Consider the following 20,080-nt stretch of genomic DNA (forward strand, 5'->3'; position numbering starts at 1 on the left):
CTCCTCCCACCATCTAGATTTTAAGTCCCATGAAAGCAAGAAAGTTTGTAGGTTTTCTCCACTCGAGTATCTCCCATACCTTGAGCAGTACCTGCCCTATAGTAGGTAAGTAACAGAATATTTATTGAATGAGTTCTACATGGCGGAGCACCCAAAGCATCGGGACTGAAGTCAGAAGGCCTCCTGGACTGCCACCAAAGTCCTCGTGTGTCCTTAAGCGCGTTCCCGCCCCACTCCGGGCCTCAGTTTCCACCCCCAGCTCCGACCGTGCTCCTTCCACCCCTCCCCCCGCCCCCCACCGTCCGTCCAGCAGGTGGAGCGGTGTCGCGCCGGGAGCGGCCGCTGGGGGCGGTAGTGCCAAGCGCGCGGCCCGCCCACTTCCCTGGAGGAGGTGGCCGGCTGGCTGGGACCCGCCCGCCCCCGGATTGAGAAGCCTGGTCTCCGCGCCGCTGCCCCAGTTTCCCGAGCGCCAGCCCGCCGGTCCCGGAGCCCAGCCATGTCCTGCTACATCTACCAGCTGCCCGCCTGGGTGCTGGACGACCTGTGCCGCAACATGGACACGCTCAGCGAGTGGGACTGGATGCAGTTCGGTGAGTGGGCCGCCCGGAGACCCCGCCGCGCAGCCCGCGGCCCGCCCCTGTTTCCCTGGGTCCCGAACCGAGGGCCTCTTGGTGCTGCCATTCCGGCCCGGAGCCTCGTCGTGTGTCCTCGAGCTGGCCGCCGCCCCCTATCTGGACACTCTCCACCTCTCACCACTACCATGGGGATTGTCTGGAAGGTGTTAGATGATCTTTGAAGTTTCTGTTGTTCATCTGTAGCCAAGTAGTAATTGGCTGGACTTAGCTGTTTACTGTAGAGCTTATCTTTTTTTTTTTTTTTAATGTTTTATTTATTTTTGAGAGAGAGAGACAGCATGAGCAGGGGAAGGTCAGAGAGAGAGGGAGACACAGAATCTGAAGATAGGCTCCAGGCTCTGAGTGCGGTGTCAGCGCAGAGCCTGATGCGGGGCCCGAACCCATGAATCGTGAGATCATGACCTGAGCCAAAGTCGGACGCTCAACCGACTGAGCCACCCAGGCGCCCCTGTAGAGCTTATCTTAATAGCGATCAGCAGTTACTGTGCGCTTACTGGGCGTCCCGCCCGGATGCGGACGCGGACACCGATTATCTCATTGAATTCCCACAAGGGCCTATCAGGTGCATGTTTCTCTTACCCCATTTTACAGACGTGGAGACCGATTGAGAGAGTAAGTTGCCTGCGGGCATGGCGTTACTAAATGGTTGCTAAACCCGTTGGTGTGTTTGTTTGAGCTTGATTGAGGGCCTGGCATCTGGGCGGGGGGACGCTGCGCGCTTGTGGTCCCCCGGTTCCCAAGCAGAGGTCTGCATTCCAGGCTCCACCTCCCTTCAGCTGGTGACTTTGCGCAAGTTACTTCACTTCTCTGAGCCTCAGCTTCTAAATCTGTAAACCGGAGGTTCTTGTGAGTAATGAAAATTACATAAAGGGCACCTGACACTTAAGTGTCAGATTCTTGTGAGTAATAAGGAAGTAGTAACAATTATGTTGATGTTTGAAGTCAGTGTAACTGGTACCACTTTATTTTTAAAATAATCTCTATATTTTCTTTCAAATTTAGATTAGGATATGTGCCATTTATACAAGAGTGTATTATATATATCCAATCATTCATATGTGTGTGTATATATATATATATACATTCAACCATATATATATGTATTCAACCACATATATGTATTTCATATATATAGTAATGAAAGAATAGTAATAAAATGAACATGTATGTGTTATCTATCAGTTTGAGCAAATAATATACATTTTAATCTGGTGGTTCTCAACCAGAGGTGATTTTGCCCCCTAGTAAACAAATGTCTGGAGACATTTTTGGTTGTCACAGCTGGGTGCATGCAGTGAGTAAAGGCCAGGGATGTCGCTAAACATCCTACAATGTACAGGACATCCTCCTCCACATAGAATTATCAGGTCCAAAGTGTCAATAGTGCTCAGATTCAGAAACCCCATTTTAAACCAGTAACAAAAATAATACATGCTTATTGAAAAACACCATGGGAAACAAAGATTAGCTCACATTCCACCCCTCAGGGATAATCATTCTAATTTGGATGCTAATATAATAATAATGATAATAATAAACAGCAACAACTTTTGCTGCCTTCTTCCTATGTGCTAGCAGAGTGCTATGTGATTTATACCTTCTAGTATATAGTAATATATTTATGTGCATGCATTTTTCTAACATTGTATCATTTTGCACATTCTAATAGCATGCTATTTTTTTACTTAAAATATTCAGGTATTTCTCCTTGCCAAGCAATGTTCTTTAGCAACATGGATTTAGGTTTTATATTTAGCTTGTATTTTTATTAGCTATTTTTAATGGAAAAAGCAACACATGCATTTGTAAATGTAAATAATACAACGGGTGGAGAGGAAGGTAAATGTCGTTCCTCTTCATGATCTCCAGCCTTCCCTGTCCTCTCGCCAGAAGTAGTCCTTGCTAACATGTCAGGACATCTCTGAGAGAGTCTTTTACCACCTGATTTTCTAGACTGTTCCTTTGTTCCAATGACCTGTCACTTATCTACTTTTATGTTTCCTGAGCACTGGACACATTTTGTATAAGAGACTCCCTCTAGTTTTTTGGGGTTTTTTCCCCCCATGTTGGTCTGGACTGTAAACACTTAGGAACTTCTGTTCCTAAAATATTTGGAAGGTATGCCTATGACTATTTTTTTAAATTAAAGTTTATTTAATCTGAGCGAGAGAGAGTGAGCAGGGGAGGGGCAGACAGAGAGGGAGAGAGTCCCAAGCAGGCTCCTCACTGCCAGCACAGAGCCTGATGTGGGACTGGAATTCATAAAATGTAAGATCATGACCTGAGTCAAGATCAAGAGTCAGATGCTTAACCAACAGAGCCACCCAGGCACCCCACTCCAGTGACTCTTTAAAACCACTTTATTGAGATATGACCCACATGCCATGCAATTCAGTCATCTAAAGTGTGCAAGTCAATGGCGCTTAGTATGTGCAGAGGAGCATATCCATCTCAACAGTTAGTCTTATGTTTTCATTGACCCCAAAAGAAACCCTGTACTCCACACCTCTCATTTTCCTCAACTTTGGCCCTTACCTATTCTGGACATTTCATATAAATGGAATCATATGACATGTAGTCCCTGGTGATTGGCTTCTTTCATAAAGCATTAGTGTTCAAGCTTCATCTATGTCGTGCTATGTATGAGTGCCTAATTCCTTTTTATTACTGAATGATGTTTATTATCCATTCACCAGTAAAAGGGGTTCACATTTGGGTTCTTTCCACTTGTGGCTGTTATGAATAATGCTTATATGCATATTCGTGTACAAGTTTTTATGTAGACGTATGTTTTCATTTCCCTTGGTAGATACATAGGAGTGGAATTACTGAGTCATATGGTAACTCTATATTTAACCTTTTGAGGAAGTGCCAGGCTGTTTTCAATATTGGCTGCACCATTTTACCATCCCTCTAGCAGTGTAGGAGGGTTCCAATTTCTCCATGTCCTCCCCAACACTTGTTATTATCTGTCTTTTCACTTGTAGCCATCTAAGCAGGTGTGAATGGTATGGCATTGTAAATTTGATTTGCATTTCCCTAATGACTCATGATGTTGAGTATTTTTTTATGTGCTTGTTGGCCCTGTGTACATCCTCTTTGGGGAATACCTCTGATTTATTTAGAGCCTGGAGACACCAGAATTGCTCAAAGTCTTCAAAGACTTCTAATCGTGACTTAAGAGATAATCCAAATTCGACCAGGCCTTCCCGATCTGTTGCAATCTGACCTCACTGACTTCTGGCTGCTTCTCCTTCCACACCTGCTCATGCTCACCCTGCTCCAGCCACATTGGTCTCCTTGGTCCAGACTCAGGGCCTTTGTACTTGCTGGTCCCTCTGCCTGGGACATTCCTCCTTCAGTGTTCACCAGGGCTGCCTTTCTAGTTTGTATTAGTTCCCTCTTGCTTCTGTAACAAATTACCACAAATTTAATGGCTTAAAAAGAGCACACATTTATCATGTTACAATTCTGGAGGTCACAAGTTCTAAAATCAAGGTGTTGGCAGGGTTCTTCCTGGATGCTCTAGAAGAGCATTCATTTTCTTCCTTCTTTCCTTCCTTCCTCTCTTTCTTTCTTTTAAGTTTACAGCCAAGTTAGTTAGCATAGAGTGCAACAGTGATTTCAGGAGTAGATGCCTTAATGCCCCTCACCCATTTAGCCCATTCCCCCTCCCACAGCCCCTCCAGCAACCCTCTGTTTGTTCTCCATATTTAAGAGTCTCTTAGGTTTTGTTCCCCTCCCTGTTTGTATATTATTTTTGCTTTCCTTCCTTTATATTCATCCGTTTTGTATCTTAAAATCCTCATACCAGTGAAGTCATAGATATTTGTCTTCCTCTGACTAATTTCACTTAATATAATACCCTCTAGTTCCATCCACGCTGTTGCAAATGGGAAGATTTCACTCTTTTCAATTACCAAGTAATAGTCAATTGAATATATATACCACGTCTTCTTTATCCATTCATCCATCGATGGACATTTGGGCTCTTTCCATACTTTGGGTATTGTTGATAGTGCTGCTATAATCATTGGGGTGCATGTGCCCCTTTGAAACAGCACACCCGTGTCTCCTGGATAAATACCTAGTAGTGCAATTGCTGGATTGTAGAATAGTTCTATTTTTAATTTTTTGAGGAACTGAGAATTTATTTTCTTGCCTAAATGTATCAGTTTCTAGAGGCTGCCTGCATCCCTTGGCTTGTGGCCTCTCCGTCTACCTTCAAAGCCAACAATAAAGCATCCCCTAATCTCCCTCTGACCTCTGCTTCTGTTACTATATCTTCTTTGCATCAGACACTGCTGCCTTCCTCTTATAAGGACCCTTGTAATTACATTAGGTCCACTTGGATCATCCAGATAATCCTTTCTCAGAACCCTTCCCATCAGCCCATCTGCAAGGTAGCTTTTGTCATGTAAGGTACCATATTCACAGGTTTTGGGGTTTAGGATACTGACATTTTTTGGGGGGGCGATAGTCCTTCCGGTGTCAGTTCATACTTCACCTATTCCAGAGGCATACCCTGCCCCGCAGTTACTCCATACCACCACTGTGTTTTCTTTCCTCTGTTCCACTTAACGTACTTTGATATTACCTTGTTTCTTATTTATTTATGTCTCTCTCTCCCTGGAGAATGTCAGCACCGTGAGTGCAGAGACCCCACCCATCTAGTTCACTCCTGTATTCCCAGAGTCTAGAACAGTGCCAGTGGGCAGACATTCAGTGGCCACTTGAACAAATAATGAGCTGAAGGATGTAGGAATGGCGAGGACGTGGGGCATGTGCACTTTTCGCCCCACTGAATTGGTTGTGAGCCCATGGTCAGTCTGCTCTCATGTTGGATTGGGGCTCTCTGGGCTGGGAGCTAGCTGTGCCTCCCATTTAGCTGCTCTTTGCCGGGCCTCAGCAGTGTCTGGCTTCCTTTCATCAGAACCAGGGATCCCCATTGTCCTTCCATCTCTAAAGAGTCTTTGCTTTATTTATTTATTTATTTATTTATTTACTTACTTATTTATTTTTGAGAGAGAGAGAGAGAGAGAGAGAGAGAGCGTGAGCAGGGGAGAGGCAGTGAGAGAGGGAGACACAGAATCAGAAGACAGGCTCCAGGCTCTGAGTTAGCTATCATTACAGAGCCTGATGTGGGGCTCGAACCCACAAACTGCAAGATCATGGCCTGAGCCAAAGGTGGATGCTCAGCCGACTGAGCCACCCAGGTGCCCCAAAAAGTCTTTGCTTCTGTGAGTCATTTAGAAAAGAAAAGGGGTGGGGGGTGCCTGGGTGGCTCAGTGGGTTAAGCTAAGCATTTGAGTCTTGGTTTTGGCTCAGGTCATGATCTCCTGGTTTGTGAGTTCAAGACTCACATTGAGCCCTGCACTAACTGTGCAGGGCCTGCTTGGGATTCTCTCTCTCTCCCTTTCTCTCTGCCTCTCTCTCTCTCAAAATAAATAAATAATAAACTTAAAAAAATAAAAAAGATAATCCTTTAGGCCAGATTGTGGTACTAGGGGTGTGTGGGGTGGGGTGATCCTTTGTCAGGTGATTTAGAAAATCACATGGCCGCATGTGCATGCTCTTTGGATTTGCCAACTGTTGGGAAATGTTGTGGCCACTTCCTGTTCATTTCCCTATGATGACAGCAGCATCCATTTTTGGTCTCAGGGGAAAACAGGCTTCTTACAGCTTCATCCACCCAGGTGTTTTCCAAGGGGCCGGAGGGCCAGGAGTTCCTTTGTTGGCCTGCTCTGCATCTTACTCATAAGTGGGCTAGCCTTCGCACACAGCCCTGCTTTGTCCCTGCCTAGTTGTGTGATTTTGGGCCAGTGACTCCCTCTAGCTAAGCTTTCTGTGTCCTCATCTACAAAATGGGAGTGAGTTGCCAGAGGCTTAGGGGAAATGTTAGGGTCGTTAGCGTTTTCTCCTCTTAGCCATGGAGGAGTGCCGTCAGTCCTGACAAGGATCACCTCACCCTAGGAGGTGGATCGTTTCAGGAGGCTGCGTCGTATCTGTTCCAGAGGGCTTTGAGCACGGAGCAAGGCTTTCTACTCTCAGGTGAACTGCAGGATTCGGGGACTCAGACCTGGAGGGATGGTCCCCTGTGGTCTTAACCAGAGGGGCAAAATCAGGTTTGCATAGAATGTAGATGGTTTAATAATTACAATTGACACTTACACTTTCTACTATATAATGAAGCATTATCTCAAGTACATCTGTATATATGACTAATCTGATCCTGGCAACAATTTCTGAGGCAGGTGCTATTGTTATCCTCATTTGCAGATGAAGAAACTGAGGCACAGGAAGAGGCGAAGGGCCTTTCTAAGTACACAGCAAAGTAAATAGCAGAATAGGATTTGAACCTGGCCTCAGAATCCAAAATCTAGGGCCTGAACCACCATTTTCCTCTCTTGCTGATATAAATATGTATTTTTATATCTGTAGAAAAATTTGGAAGATTAGAAGCAAAAGTATGTCCAGTGCTTTTCTTGGGGTCTTCCAAGTGGGATGATGGTGGAGACTTTGATTTCGTCCTGTTGGCCAAATCTATAATGACCAAGTATTTCATGTGTGTGCTGAGAACAGAGTTGGGAATTTAGCAGGGCCCTGGTCAGTGACTCATTCCCCCAAGATCTCTATCTTGCCTTGACCCTGTTTTCAGGGCCTGGTTAGATGCTGATAGGTTAATGTGTTAAGATACATCACTTTCATGGAAATGTGCAAAGTGCAAGGCACCGCAGGACTTGGTTCCTATTTCTCTTGTGTCGCCTGTAAGGAAAGCGCACCCCACAAAGGTGTGGTGGAACATCACACCGGGCTTCTCTTTTTCCCACTCAATTGCTGCCTCTGAAGGGTGGGAGGCAGGGTGGTGAGCAGCAGGGTACATAGGTAAGGGGGCAGGCAGAGGGTGCGGGGGTGGTGTTCCTTCCTCTTCCCTCCACTTTTTTCTCTTGACTTCTTGAAGCAGCCCCTGGCCCTGCTGACGTCACTTCCTACTGACCAGGAATCTGGCCTGGAGTTTCCAGTGACTAAAGTTGCAACTGAGAACTTTCCATCCCTAACTGGCTTTCTCTCGGCAAGAGAGATTGACGCTGCCTCAATCTTTCCCGTTCCACCAGAGGGAGGGGATTGTGCCATGTGACCATATCACTCCCTGGCTCTGAGGTCTTCCGTAGTGCCTCTGGCTCCTAGGATCAAGTCCAAACTCTAGAGCCCGGCCTTCGAGGCCTTTAATGTAGTCATCTCTTGCCTCCTCCTCCCCACTCAGTTCACTTACGTTTGTATTTTTCAAACAGAAATCTCCATGGGCTTCTGCTTTACTTACCACAGTATCGCTGAAGCTTGTTACAGGCTTAGAGCACAGAACTGCTCGGTAATGTTTTGCCGAATGAATGAATGACCTGATATTCATATGGATTCCTATTCCATGATTTCTGAAAATCTAGAACTGAAGCATGATTATTTTATTCCTGCTTAAGGGGGAAAAAAGCCTCCTTCACGTTAATCAATTCAGTGGAATATATGGGACCATTCAAAATGCCATTTATGAAGACTTTGTAACAACTTGGAAAATGCTTATGGTACAATATTAGTAAATGAGAGTAAATGTAAAAGTCCAGCAACAAGTGCATCTAGAAGGGGAGGGGAGAGTTTTGGAAAGAGAAAGTACCCTAGTGGGATGCTGTGTAACATTTTACACTGGTGTTCTTTTCCCCTTTGTTTCCCAAGTTTTCTTTAGCGGAGGACCATTAATTTATAATGCAAAATGGAAAGGTGGAATGCTTTATATTTAGTATTGCAGTATCAGCTACCTGCAAATTTCATAGTGTTTTAGAGTTGGCAAAGTGCTTTTGTAGATACATGGGCTCTTTTTTTTAAATATTTTTATTCCTTAAAAGTTATTTATATATTTATTTTTTTATGTCTTTTTTTTTTTTTTGAGAGAAAGAGAGAGAGAGACAAAGCATGAGTGGAGGAGGGGCAGAGAGAGAGGGAGACACAGAATCTGAAGCGGGCTCCAGGCTCTGAGCTGTTTGCACAGAGCCTGATGCGGGGATTGAAACCACAGACTGTAAGATCATGACCTGAGCCGAAGTTGGATGCTTAACCAAGTGAGCCACCCAGGTGCCCCATATATTTATTTTTGAGGGGGTGCAGAGAGAGGAGAGAGAGAGAATCCTAAGCGGGCTCTGTACTGTGAGGGCAGAGCCCAATGCAGGGCCTGAACTCAGGGACCACAAGACCATGAATTGAGCTGAAATCAAGAGTTGGACGCTTTTATTTACGTATTTATATATTTCTTTTTTCTTTTTTTTTGTTTTGTTTTTTATTGTGTTTTTTTTATTTTTATATTTGTTTTTTCATTTAGTGTTTTTTTTTTTTAGTGTTTATTTTTGAGAGAGAGATACAGAATGTGAGCAGGGGAGGGGCAGGGAGAGAGGAAGACCCAGAATCTTAAACAGGCTCCAGGCTCTGAGCGGTCAGCACAGAATCTGATGCTGGGCTCAAACTCATGAACTGTGAGATTGTGACCTGAACTGAAATCAGATGCTTAACTGAGATGCATGGGCCCTCTTGATCCCTGTAACAGTTCCATGAGGATGCTGGGTCATGGGTTCATTTGTTCCTTAGTTCATTCATTCGTTCATTCATTCATTCATTCATTCATTATCCCCTCTCCCCTGCTTCAGGGGTAGGACTTAGGGGTGAGGAGAAGGAGGTGCCCAGGGCAAAATTTAAGGAGGCACCTACTTTCCAGCTACTTCTCCAGCTTCTGAGATCATCCCTGAGAGTGAACACCTCCTTCAGTTCTGCCCTGAGTACCTCCTTTGCCTCGCCCCGGTCCTGGCCTTGCCCCCACTGTGTGCCAGGTGCTGTTCTCTGTTCCGGGATCTTACAGTGGACGGAACCGATAACACTCCCTGTTTACACGGAGCTTCTGTTCTATCAGGGGAGGCAAGAGAGGTTGTATTACCTGCCTCCTCTTACAGCTGAGGAAACTGAGGTTCCTACCAGCGAAGTGACTTGCCCAAAGCAAATAGGCAGCTCAAGCTCAAGGGCCCTGACCCTCCTGTCCAGTGGGCTCTCTCCTAAGTTCTCTGTGGCTGTGAAGTTCATATTTACACTCTGGTGTTGAAGCGCCAGTCCGGGAGTATCAGGCGGACCCAGCACTAGAGCTCGGGCTGTCTGTGGCTCGACATGGGATTTCAGGTGTAAAGGGGAGCGAGTGAGAAGATACTGCCGACAAAGGCTAGCCTGGTGACCCTCTGGTGGAGGTGCTGCCCTTCTGACTCTAAGCGGAGCCTCTCGCTTGCCTTCCAGCCTCGTATGTGATCACAGACCTGACCCAGCTGCGGAAGATCAAGGCGATGGAGCGGGTGCAGGGTGTGAGCATCACGCGGGAGCTTCTGTGGTGGTGGGGCATGCGGCAGGCCACCGTCCAGCAGCTGGTGGACCTTCTGTGTCGCCTGCAGCTCTACCGCGCCGCCCAGATCATCCTCAACTGTGAGTACCCCAGGTGGCCTGTGCAGCTGCCCGCCGGCGGCTTCTGCATGAGCCGCACCATCCGGCCTTGAAACTTTGGAAAAAATGTAAATGAAAGGATTTACCGTCCCACTAAGAATTTACCGCTGGGAGAGCTGTTGGGTGGCCAGGGAAACAGCTATTGGAGAGAGACTTTTCTCTAAGTTCTTTTGTACCTTTCAAAGTCTACCTCTCTATTCCAAAAATAAATTTAAAAAGAACAATAAAAAAGATAGCTATCCCTAAAAATCCAAAAAAGTCTACAGTAAAAAAAGATTTATGTTCTCATCCTGTTTCTCAGTTTTACACCCCAAGAAAGGAACCACTATTAACAATTCCTGGCCTATCTTACTGGAAGTTTTCTGTGCATGGGCAAGCATATATATGGTATCTACAACCACTTGTTTTTTTTTAAGATTTTATGTTTGGAGCAATCTCTACACCCAGTGTGGGGCTCAAACCCACAACCCCAAGACCAAGAGTTAGTTTTATGCTCCACTGACTGAGCCATCTGGTAAACCTTGTATTTTAAGTTTTTAAAAATAATTTTATTTTATTATTTTTATATGTATTGCTTTAAATGTTTATTTATTTTTGAGAGAGAGTGAAGGAGGACAAGCAGTGGAGGGGCAGAGTGAGAGATGGGCATAGAGGATCCAGAGTCGGCTCTGCGCCAACAGCAGTCAGCCTGATGTGAGGCTTGAACTCACGAACCATGAGATCATGACCTGAGCCAAAGTCAGACACTCAACTGACTGAGCCACCCAGGTGCCCCTTAAGTTTTGATTAATGTTAAAAAAAATTTTTTTTTAATAATTTATTTTTGAGAGAGAGAGAGACAGAGTGCAAGTGGGGGAGGAACAGAGAGAAAGGGAGACACAGAATCTGAAGCAGCTTCAGGCTCTGAGCTGTTAGCACAGAACCCAAGATGGGGCTCAAACTCGCAAACTGTGTAATCATGACCTGAGCCGAAGTCAGACATTTAACCGAGACACCCCAAGTTTTGATTAATGTTTGTACCAATATTACTGGAGCATGTAGGTGACTCAGTTGGTGAAACATTCGATTCTTGATTTCGGCTCAGGTTATGATTTCAAGGTGGTGAAATGGAGCCTGCATCAGGCTCTGCACCCAGCACGGAGCCTGCTTACATTTCTCTCTCTCTTCTTTTCTCTCTCTCCATCTGCCCCTTCCCTACCTGTGCATGCTCCTTCTCTAAAAAAAAATTTAAAAAAATATTTGTATCAACATTGCCAAGTTTCCCTCCTATCCACTATTACTAGGGTGGTGGGAACATAGTCAGCAGGTAATAATCGTTCCCTGCCATGAGGAGTCGCTGTAAAATCGAAGGAGTGGAATTATGCCAAGTGCCTTGTGTTCTACCGATGCTTAGCAGAAGGCAGGGGGGATTATGGCTCCTCCCAACTAGACCCTGCCCCTTCTTGTATCCCCAAAGAGACCCCTTCAGTGTGGGGCAGCAAGCCGGTCTTTTAATAGGTACTCTCTGAGCCCCTGACCAGTGCCTGGTGCTATCGTAGTTTCTAGACTACAGTGATGGGCAAAGTGATGGTCTTTTGTCCTCATGGAGGACATAGTCATATGAAGATAGACTCAGTAGACAGGAAAATGAATAAAGATGAAAGGTTGGAGTGAGCAGGTAGGAGAGCTTCCTAGAACAGGTGAGTCATGGAAGGCCAGTCCGAGAAGGTGAAATTGGAGGAATGGAAAGAAGGCAGCCATATGAAGACTTGAGGTAAGAGAGCCCAGGGAGAGTGCGGGATTTTGAAGGAACCAGCGTAAAGCTGGTGTGGGAGGTAGAGAGGAGCCCCAGAGACCTGCAGAAGACCCTGTGTGGGCCCTGGTTTTGGCCTGTCCTGGGTTCTGGGCTGGGAGTAACCTGGCTGAATCAATAGACACAGGTTCAGCACCTTCCCAACAGCACCTCAAGCCTTCTAGAATCATGGAAGGCTTTCAGGAAGAAGGGGTAGTAGGATCTAGAGCAAAGAACTCATTGTTGGGGACTTAGAAACCTCTACCCATGGAGATGGCAGGACAAGAGGAGACTTTGGGGTGGCCCCGCAGGTGAGGGGATCTAGAGCTGAAGCCACAGCCATAATGATTTCAGGTGCACTGCAGGGGTAGGTCACTTCTTGGGCATAGAAGGCTAGTGGGACAGCAGGACCATCTCTTGCCTTAGCCACTTAGTGACTTTCCAGGATTTAGGGTGTCCAGGAACATAGAGCTCTGCACATCCACCAGATCTTATTAGATGAAGGGCTGTTTCTCTCAAGGCAGGATTCGCTGCCTGGGGGCAGGTTGTGGGGAAGACCCAGCTAACACAGCGAAGAGTGACACACCAGGATGTGACTTGGGCTGTCACTTGCCCCCAGGCCCCAGCAGTGTAATTTGTATATCAAGAGTAGGCACATCTCAAGACATGGCCACCCCTAAACTTCTACAGCTGCTGCCCCTGTCTGTCCAGCACCATCTTCCTCAGACTAGGGAAGGGTGGTCTGCTCAGCTCCCAGGCTCCCCAAGCCTTTGGAACTTCAGAACCCCCTCCCTGCCCTGCCAGCCCTTCTGCCCTGAGAGCGTTCCCTTTAGTCCAGCCAGACAGCATCCTTCCCCTCCCATCCCAAGGCTGGGTCCTTATCCTGGTCAGCCGGGGGGTGCTCACTTTTTCACAGTAGGGTGGTGACACAGTGCGGCTAAGCCCTATTGTTACGTAGGCAAGTCCCTCCCTTCCCCCTGGGCCTTGGTCCCGCCTTTGTCCCGTGGGGGTGGGCTGGATGATGTCTGAGCCCCCTCGGGACACTCGTGGTGCCCTGTCCTCCCATTGTCCCTCAGGCCTCGTTGGTTGGTTGACCGTCGCCTGCCCTGTTTAGCTGTGCACAGACCCTGGCTCTGGCTTCTCTGTGCCCCGGAGCCTGGCACGAGGTAGATGTGGAGATCCAACTAGCATTGGCTATGTCCTTAAATAGTTTTTACCTTTTCAGAGATTTAATGATAAACTCCTAACGGGTTGGCAAAGGGGCCAGGAGGGAGGGGGCTGCTGGAGGCAAGGGGAAATGGCACTGGATCAAACGTAGTCAGAATCTAGGGGCCCTGGCTTCCCCAGCCTAGTCCATTCTGGGGAGGGGTTGTGGGGTCGGGGCCTGCACCCCACCCTGATTTTGTCTCTGCCCAGCGGCCGAGACATTACAGGGATGTCCTGAGTCTCAAAAACAGAAAAGTACTAGGCATTGAGGCAGGCCTCTGGTTGGACATATCAGCTCACCATTGACGTCAAAACCTGCCTGTTGACTAATCTCGAATGTGTTCTTTTTTTTTTTTTTTTTAAGTTTTGAGAGAGGGAGAGAGACAGCATGAGCAGGGGAGGGTCAGAGAGAGAGAGGGAGACACAGAATTTGAAGACAGGCCCCAGGCTCTGAGCTGTCCACACAGAGCCCGACGTGGGGCTCAACCCACTAACTGTGAGATCATGACCTGAGCCGAAGCCAGACACTCAACTGACTGAGCCACCCAGGTGCCCCTCAAACATGTTCTTAACGATTTGAGGTCAACAAAGCATATGATGCCGGATTTAAAGAAACCCATTCCTTGCAGCACATGACTTTCAGCCAGTCCCTCACTGAGCACTTTGGGTGCCGGCACTGAGCTGGCTGCTTGCTTTTCCCAGCAGCCCCTCGAGATGGGTGTTCTGAGGAGCCCCTTCTCCACCTGAGGAAACTGAGGCCAAGAATGGCTAAGTGACTCCCCCAGGGGCACAAGTCTGGTCGCCGTAGAGATGGCGGCCACACCCAGGCGTGTCTGGCTCCAGCGCCCTCATGCTTAGCGTTTCTCATGGAAACTTCACTGAACCCGGTGTTTGGGCTTCCAGGCAACAGTGGTACTTTTTCTGTCAGCCTCTCCTCTGTTTAGAATTTTCCTCAGACCCCTGCTTTCCTGGTCTGGTGCCCCCAACCTGTGAGGACTGTGAGAGTCTACCTTTGTCCCTCAAATCTCTTCTCTCTTCCCCTTAACCCTTGAGGAAGAGAGACTAAAGCTTGTTTCCCCATCCACAACACCCCCGCCCTCCCAGCTGTTCGGAGAGTCTGGTTGTGTTTTTATGATTGTTTTGTGTTCTCAGGAAGGACACTTCCCCTTTCTGGATCTTATGTTTTTCATTTGTTAAAAAAAAGTACCACAAATCTCTGCCCCTTTTTGGGGGGTAAACATAGAGGACACATTCTATATGTGTGGAGCGTTTTAATTGTCTGTATTCCGACTCATCAAAGCCCTTTTCCCTTCCCTAATCATAACTTAGTTAAACCATATTTTGCATTGGCTTGAGGAAGATCGCTTATAAACTTGATTAGCTGCTTCCGGCAGTTTGAGAACCTTACTTCTGCCTACCACTTCTTAAAGGGCTTTTAGAATAGATTTGATAGAGCCATGCTTGGAAACCGCACGCACACACACACCAGAGGTCCCAAGTATAAATTGGCTTCCTTAGAGACTGTATTTGTATTTGTATCTCCAGGCACTATATTTGCATTTAACAGAGGCCTTCTAAAGATTGTGCTTGAACTGAAGGGCAGTGTGTGGGGTCCCCTGGGGCCCACGTTACATCTAGTCTCTTGAAATCAAGTATTGCGGGTGGCTGCCCTTCTGACTGTGTAAAGACCTGGGTCTGTGGGACTCTGTTCCTTGATATTTTCTTGGCCTTCATTGCCAAGACCATTGTTATTCTATGTGTCAAACTGCTGACATTAAATGTGATAAGAATTAGAATAGGGGTACCTGGGTGGTTCCGTAGGTTAAGCATCCAACTTCTGCTCAGGTCACAATCTCATGGTTCCTGCGTTCAAGCCCCGCATCGGGCTCTCTGATGTCAGCACAGAGCCTGCTTCAGATCCTCCATCCGCACCACCCCCCATCTCTCTACCCCTCACCTCCCTCTCAGAATAAATAAACATTTAAAAAAATGTCTTAAAGTATTAGAATAAATTAGTATGGAAGGCTCACTACCAAACTACCCATTCCTCTGGCAAATTTGTTTACCAGCGTCAACCCCTTTTTATTCTTGGAGCCCATTTCTTGGTGGCTGTCTGTATGAACATTTCTGGCTCACTGCTGTTACTAAGGGCAGACTACAGTGCTTAAGTAAGTCACACACCTAACTTGCCTTCCAAGCTGTCGGCCAGGACCTAGTCACCTGATAGCACCTAGTTGCTGGGGAGACTGGGAAATGTACTCTGTAGCCAGGAGGTTGTGTGCATAACTAATGCTTCTATTCTTCTAGAGGAGGAGGGAATAAATATTGGAGGGACAGCATTCTCCCTAGAATTTTCCCCTTTGGGCTACCCAAATACCCATTTATACCTGTCTTTCCACACCTAAAACATGCTCACTCTTTCCCCAAGAGAGACAGTCCAGAGGTCCTTTAGCTCAAGGCCCAACTGTGGGTGATGTGTAGTCCCAGGATCAGCCCCCAGTGGTCCAGTACCTCCCCACCAAAGAAAAGTCCCCTGCTCCCCATCCCCCAGCTCCCCTTCCCCCAGCACACTCAGAGCCCAGTGGTGGTATCTGAACAGGAAGTCATGATCACAGCTGTCCCATTCGAAGTGAGAAACACACTGTGGTCACTCAGCTGTAGCTGTTGTAAGCTCCCTCCTGGCCGGGGCAAGTAAGCTGCTTGCTGGGTCCGTCTGTGTCCCCTTGTTCTTCTTGGTGGATCAGGGATTCTCACTATGCCAGACCTCTAGGCATCAGCATCACCTTGACCTTGTTAGAAATGCAAATTATTGGGTCTCCCCTCATCTGCTGGTTCAGAGACTCCAGGGGTAGGATCTGGGTCTGTGTTTTATGAAGGGGTGAGGGATGGGGGCAGGCACTGGGTAGGGATGGTGGGGGGAGATGGGGACAGACACTGCGTGGGGACAGGGCCAAGGGGGCCTCCCTGTTCATTATTCCCTGTGGCCTCATCTGAAGTGGGAACTGAGGAGAGTCTGCCCTTAGGGAGGGCTGGCTCCTCGGCTTGCACAGCCTGCTTCCTGTTGGCCTGGGAAGTAGCCAGGCAACTATATATCTACCTAAAACTTCTAGAATGTGGGAAGATGAGGGGCATGGGCATTCTTTGCCATATTGGTACTACCTAAATAATGTGCTTATACTGACCTTTTCATATTTATTTTTATTTTTTAATTAAAAATTTAAAAAATGTTTATTTTTGAGAAAGAGAGAGAGAGCACGCGAGAGAGCTCACACAGGGGAGGGAGAGAGAAAGAGGAAGACACAGAATCTGAAGCAGGCTCCAAGCTCTGAGCTGTCAGCACAGAGCCTGACACGGGGCTTGAACTCACAAGCTGTGAGATCATGACCTGAATTGAAATCAAGAGTCGATCCCTAACCAACTGAACCACACACGTACCCCACAAACTTAAAAAAAAATTTTTTTTGGTCCATTTTTTTTGAGAGAGAGAGTGAGACAGAGCGCGAGTGGGGGAGGGGCAGAGAGAGAAGGAAACACAGAATCCAAAGCAGGCTCCAGCCTCTGAGCAAGCTTTCAGTACAGAACCTGACACAGGGCTCGAACCCACGAACTGTGAGATCGTGACCCGAGCCAAAGTTGGACACCCAACTTACTGAGCCACCCAGGCACCCCATACTTTTTTTTAATGCAACATACAAAGTTTATTTTTTGTCCTTTTCATATTTATTAATTTTAATATTATCCATTAACTTCCTAAAAGAGGATTTGGCTTAAACACAACTTCTCTCCCTTTCTAATGCATTTATATCACAATTTTTTTGTTCCTCAGTCGATTGCTTTTGTAACATTTAATTAACATCCTAACATTTCTGGTTCTTTTTTGATCAGCTCTAGGCCACGCCTATTGATTCTCCACTGTGTCAGATGGAGTTGTCCATTCTCTTGCCCTTTCTCACCCTGTTCTGTCCACTTTCACCTCCTGGCTTTGGGTGAAGACCAGTTGGAAAGTAGTCCTCCAGCGATGTTGTTACAGTTCCAGGCTCTGCTAAGCCCACAGGGCAGAGCTGGCTCTTGGGTGAAGCCCTGACCACTGAGTCAGGACAGGCAGGGGAAAGCCGTCCTTGTGTCCTGGTTGACAGATGTCTTGTGATGGGGAAAGTACTCTGTGTACAGGGCACCTGCAGGGCAAATCATAGTCTAGAGTAGCATTTCCCAAACCACGTGCCTCAGAAACGGACTCCAGCAGGATACACCCACTGCAAACCAAAAGTTCATGAATCACGAAACTTGGGCAATCCTGTATGCTTCCTCAGTGGCCCCTACCTTTGGAGATTCACAATGTAAACCATCATATTAAGCTTCTGATAAATCCTGTAGCAAAGGCCATTTGGGCCAATGTTTTCCTTTTATATGTGATGTGATACTTGTAAATAATCCCACGGAACCAACACACTGTGGGAATCACTGCTCTAGGGAATGGTGACCCTGGTAAAATTGCTGGGCATTTCAGAGGAGCCTCATGATGGAGAGACAGGGGGTGGGTGGGGATCAGGGGCAGAATTTATGGTAAGGGCAACAATTCAGCATCAGAAGAGTCTGTCCCAGGGGCTCAACACTGATCATCAGCCTGGGGCTCAAAACATGAAGGTCCTACCCCTGCGAGGTACTTTTCCAGTCTATGAGCCGGGGGAGGGAACTATGAGCCAGGCTGCAGAGCCCAAGTTCTAGCATCTTGTGTGCATAGGAGCAGGAATCAAGGCAGAGGCCAAAGAATTGGAGATGTGGCTTCCAACTGAAGGCGAGCCAGCCATCATCACTGCCGAGCTTACAGCTGGTTCAGTACTGCCAAAGGCAGGCCTAGGAGCTGAGCGCATGGATGGTGAGGATCCGGTGGCCGTTGCTCTGAGGAAAAGGGCTGGAAGCCAGGCAAACTTCGCCTGGGAGAGAAAATCCTCACTCATTCCTCCTCACAGCGAGTTGGATACATGGAAGCCAGCAAGAGTCAATCATGAACTAAAGAAATGTCTATCCAGCGGCTGCACTACACTAGACGCTAGGGATACAGCAATGAAGACTATTAAAAAAAATACAGTTGGGATCCCAGACCACAAGGAGCCGACAGTGTAGCGTGGGAGACAAATACTGATGGGACAATGACACAGGGACCATAACCAACTGCAGTGTGCGTGTTCAGAGAAGTGCAGGTGGGTGATAGCATGACAGGGCAGGATTGGATCTAAACAGGGGGCACTTCCCCCGAGGAAGTGAACGGACCTTGTGAGCGAGGGACCTCGCAGGTGTTTCTAGGCAGAGGACGCAGTGCGTGCAGAGGCCTGGAGGTGGGGAGGAGTGATGTGTGAGGACCCAGAGAGAGGTGGCGGAGGCCTCAGCTAAAGGACAGTGTGAGTGCGGTGGACTGAGACTGGGGAGGGCGCAGCGGGCAGGGGCAGGCCGCCCAAGGCCTCAGAGACCATGGTCAGGAGTCTGCTTTCTCAGGGAGCGAAGGGAAGATTTTGGAGGGCTCATCCCTGGGGTGTGCCCATTGTTCTGTCTGCTACGTGGAATAGGGGTCTGTGAGGTTCCAGGTGCGAGATTCTGAGCAGGAGAGCAAAAAGCTTCTAGAATCTTTTCTTCCTGCTGCTACCGTCCTCTGAGAGTTTTCTTTTGACTTTTGCAATTTTCACGTTTTGTTTTGGTTGTGCAACCTGGACAATTTCTAACTTCGGGTTTGGCATCTCAGCCAAAGTCATTTCCTTCCTGGAGCTGGGCTCTCACTGAATGGGGAATTTTTGGCCACTACTGAAAAGGAAACAGAAGAGAACAATCCCTTTCTGAAAGAGCCTGGGCTGTTGCAAGGGCCAGAAGGGGCTCCTGGATTTGCTCCCTTGGAAGGCCTCCCAGTATCTGCCCTTTTCCAACTACTAGGGAATAGTAAAACATGACAGGATTCAAAACACTGGCAAATTGCCCCGAGAAGTTGCCGTGTTTGGCCAGGATCCCCCCAGGCCAGGAGTCTGCCCATCTGGCGTCTAGTTATAACTTGTATTTAGCACCTAATATGTGCCAGGCAGGCATCTAGTCTCACAAATCTTATTATCCCCATTTTATAGATGTGGAAACTGAGGCCCAGGGATTACCTAACATGCCCAGAGCCACATTGTTAGTAAGCAAAGGGCTGGGATCGGGACATAACACCCTACCGGGGTAGGTCACTAGATGGTAGGTATCAGGTCTCACTTTTCCCCTCTGAAAAATAGGCACACATACTGCCCCATCTATTTTTCTCATAAAACTAGGAAACTGCAAAACAGAAGAGACTGGTAGGTTTTTAAAGAGTTACTGCTGTGTGGCTCAGGACAGATCATCTGACCTTCCACACACCAGCCACCACCCTGGAACAAAGCAAGGCTTTAATCACTGTGGGATTTTGGGAGCTGTGTGAGAATGAACAGAGGGTGTATGCTGTGCATCTAAATCAGTTCCTGATTTTTTTAAAAAAAAGTTCATTTATTTTTGAGACAGAGAGGCCACAAGTGAGTAGGGGTGCAGAGAGCATGAGTGAGAGTGAGAGAGAGAGGGGATCAAAGCAGGCTCTGCACTGACAGCAGCAACCCCTATGCGGGGTTCGAACTCATGAACCGTGAGATCATGACATGAACCAAAGTCAGACGCTTAACCCATTGGGCCACCCAGGCACCCCCAGTCCCAGTTTTTTTAGGGAGGAAAAGAGCTGGAGTAACAGGAGCAGCCATTTGCCGAGCTCCTGCTCTGTGCTAGGCTATCGTAACTAGGTCCCTCAAGGTTGCAAGTTTTGAACACTTTGAGATCATCCGTTGACCAGGATAGGCTAGGTTACGTTGCAGTCTCAGTTAAACCCTGAAATCTCAGTTGTTCAACACAACAAAGACTGGTTTTTTTAAAGTCCAGTGCTGCCTCTTACATTCTCGTAGCT

At 47.4% G+C, this 20,080-nt stretch overlaps 1 protein-coding gene across 6 annotated transcripts in view; it reads left to right on the forward strand.

Annotated features, from left to right (window-relative positions):
• The first annotated feature begins 408 nt into the window (after window positions 1-408).
• Window positions 409-20,080, forward strand: part of IRAK2 (interleukin 1 receptor associated kinase 2) — a 61,398-nt gene continuing 41,726 nt past the window's right edge. For 4 of the 6 annotated variants that reach the window (XM_029917230.1, XM_029917231.1, XM_029917235.1 and 1 more), the window contains exons 1-2: window positions 409-590; window positions 9,954-10,136. In XM_029917230.1, coding sequence (XP_029773090.1) covers window positions 497-590; window positions 9,954-10,136 — 277 coding nt within the window. In that variant the 5' untranslated portion in view covers window positions 409-496. The remainder of the gene's footprint in view (window positions 591-9,953; window positions 10,137-20,080) is intronic. The other 2 variants (XM_029917228.1, XM_029917229.1) reach the window with 1 other exon arrangement.

Source organism: Suricata suricatta, chromosome 12 (genome assembly GCF_006229205.1).
Source record: "Suricata suricatta isolate VVHF042 chromosome 12, meerkat_22Aug2017_6uvM2_HiC, whole genome shotgun sequence".
In the NCBI taxonomy this organism is placed as follows: Eukaryota; Metazoa; Chordata; class Mammalia; order Carnivora; family Herpestidae; genus Suricata; species Suricata suricatta.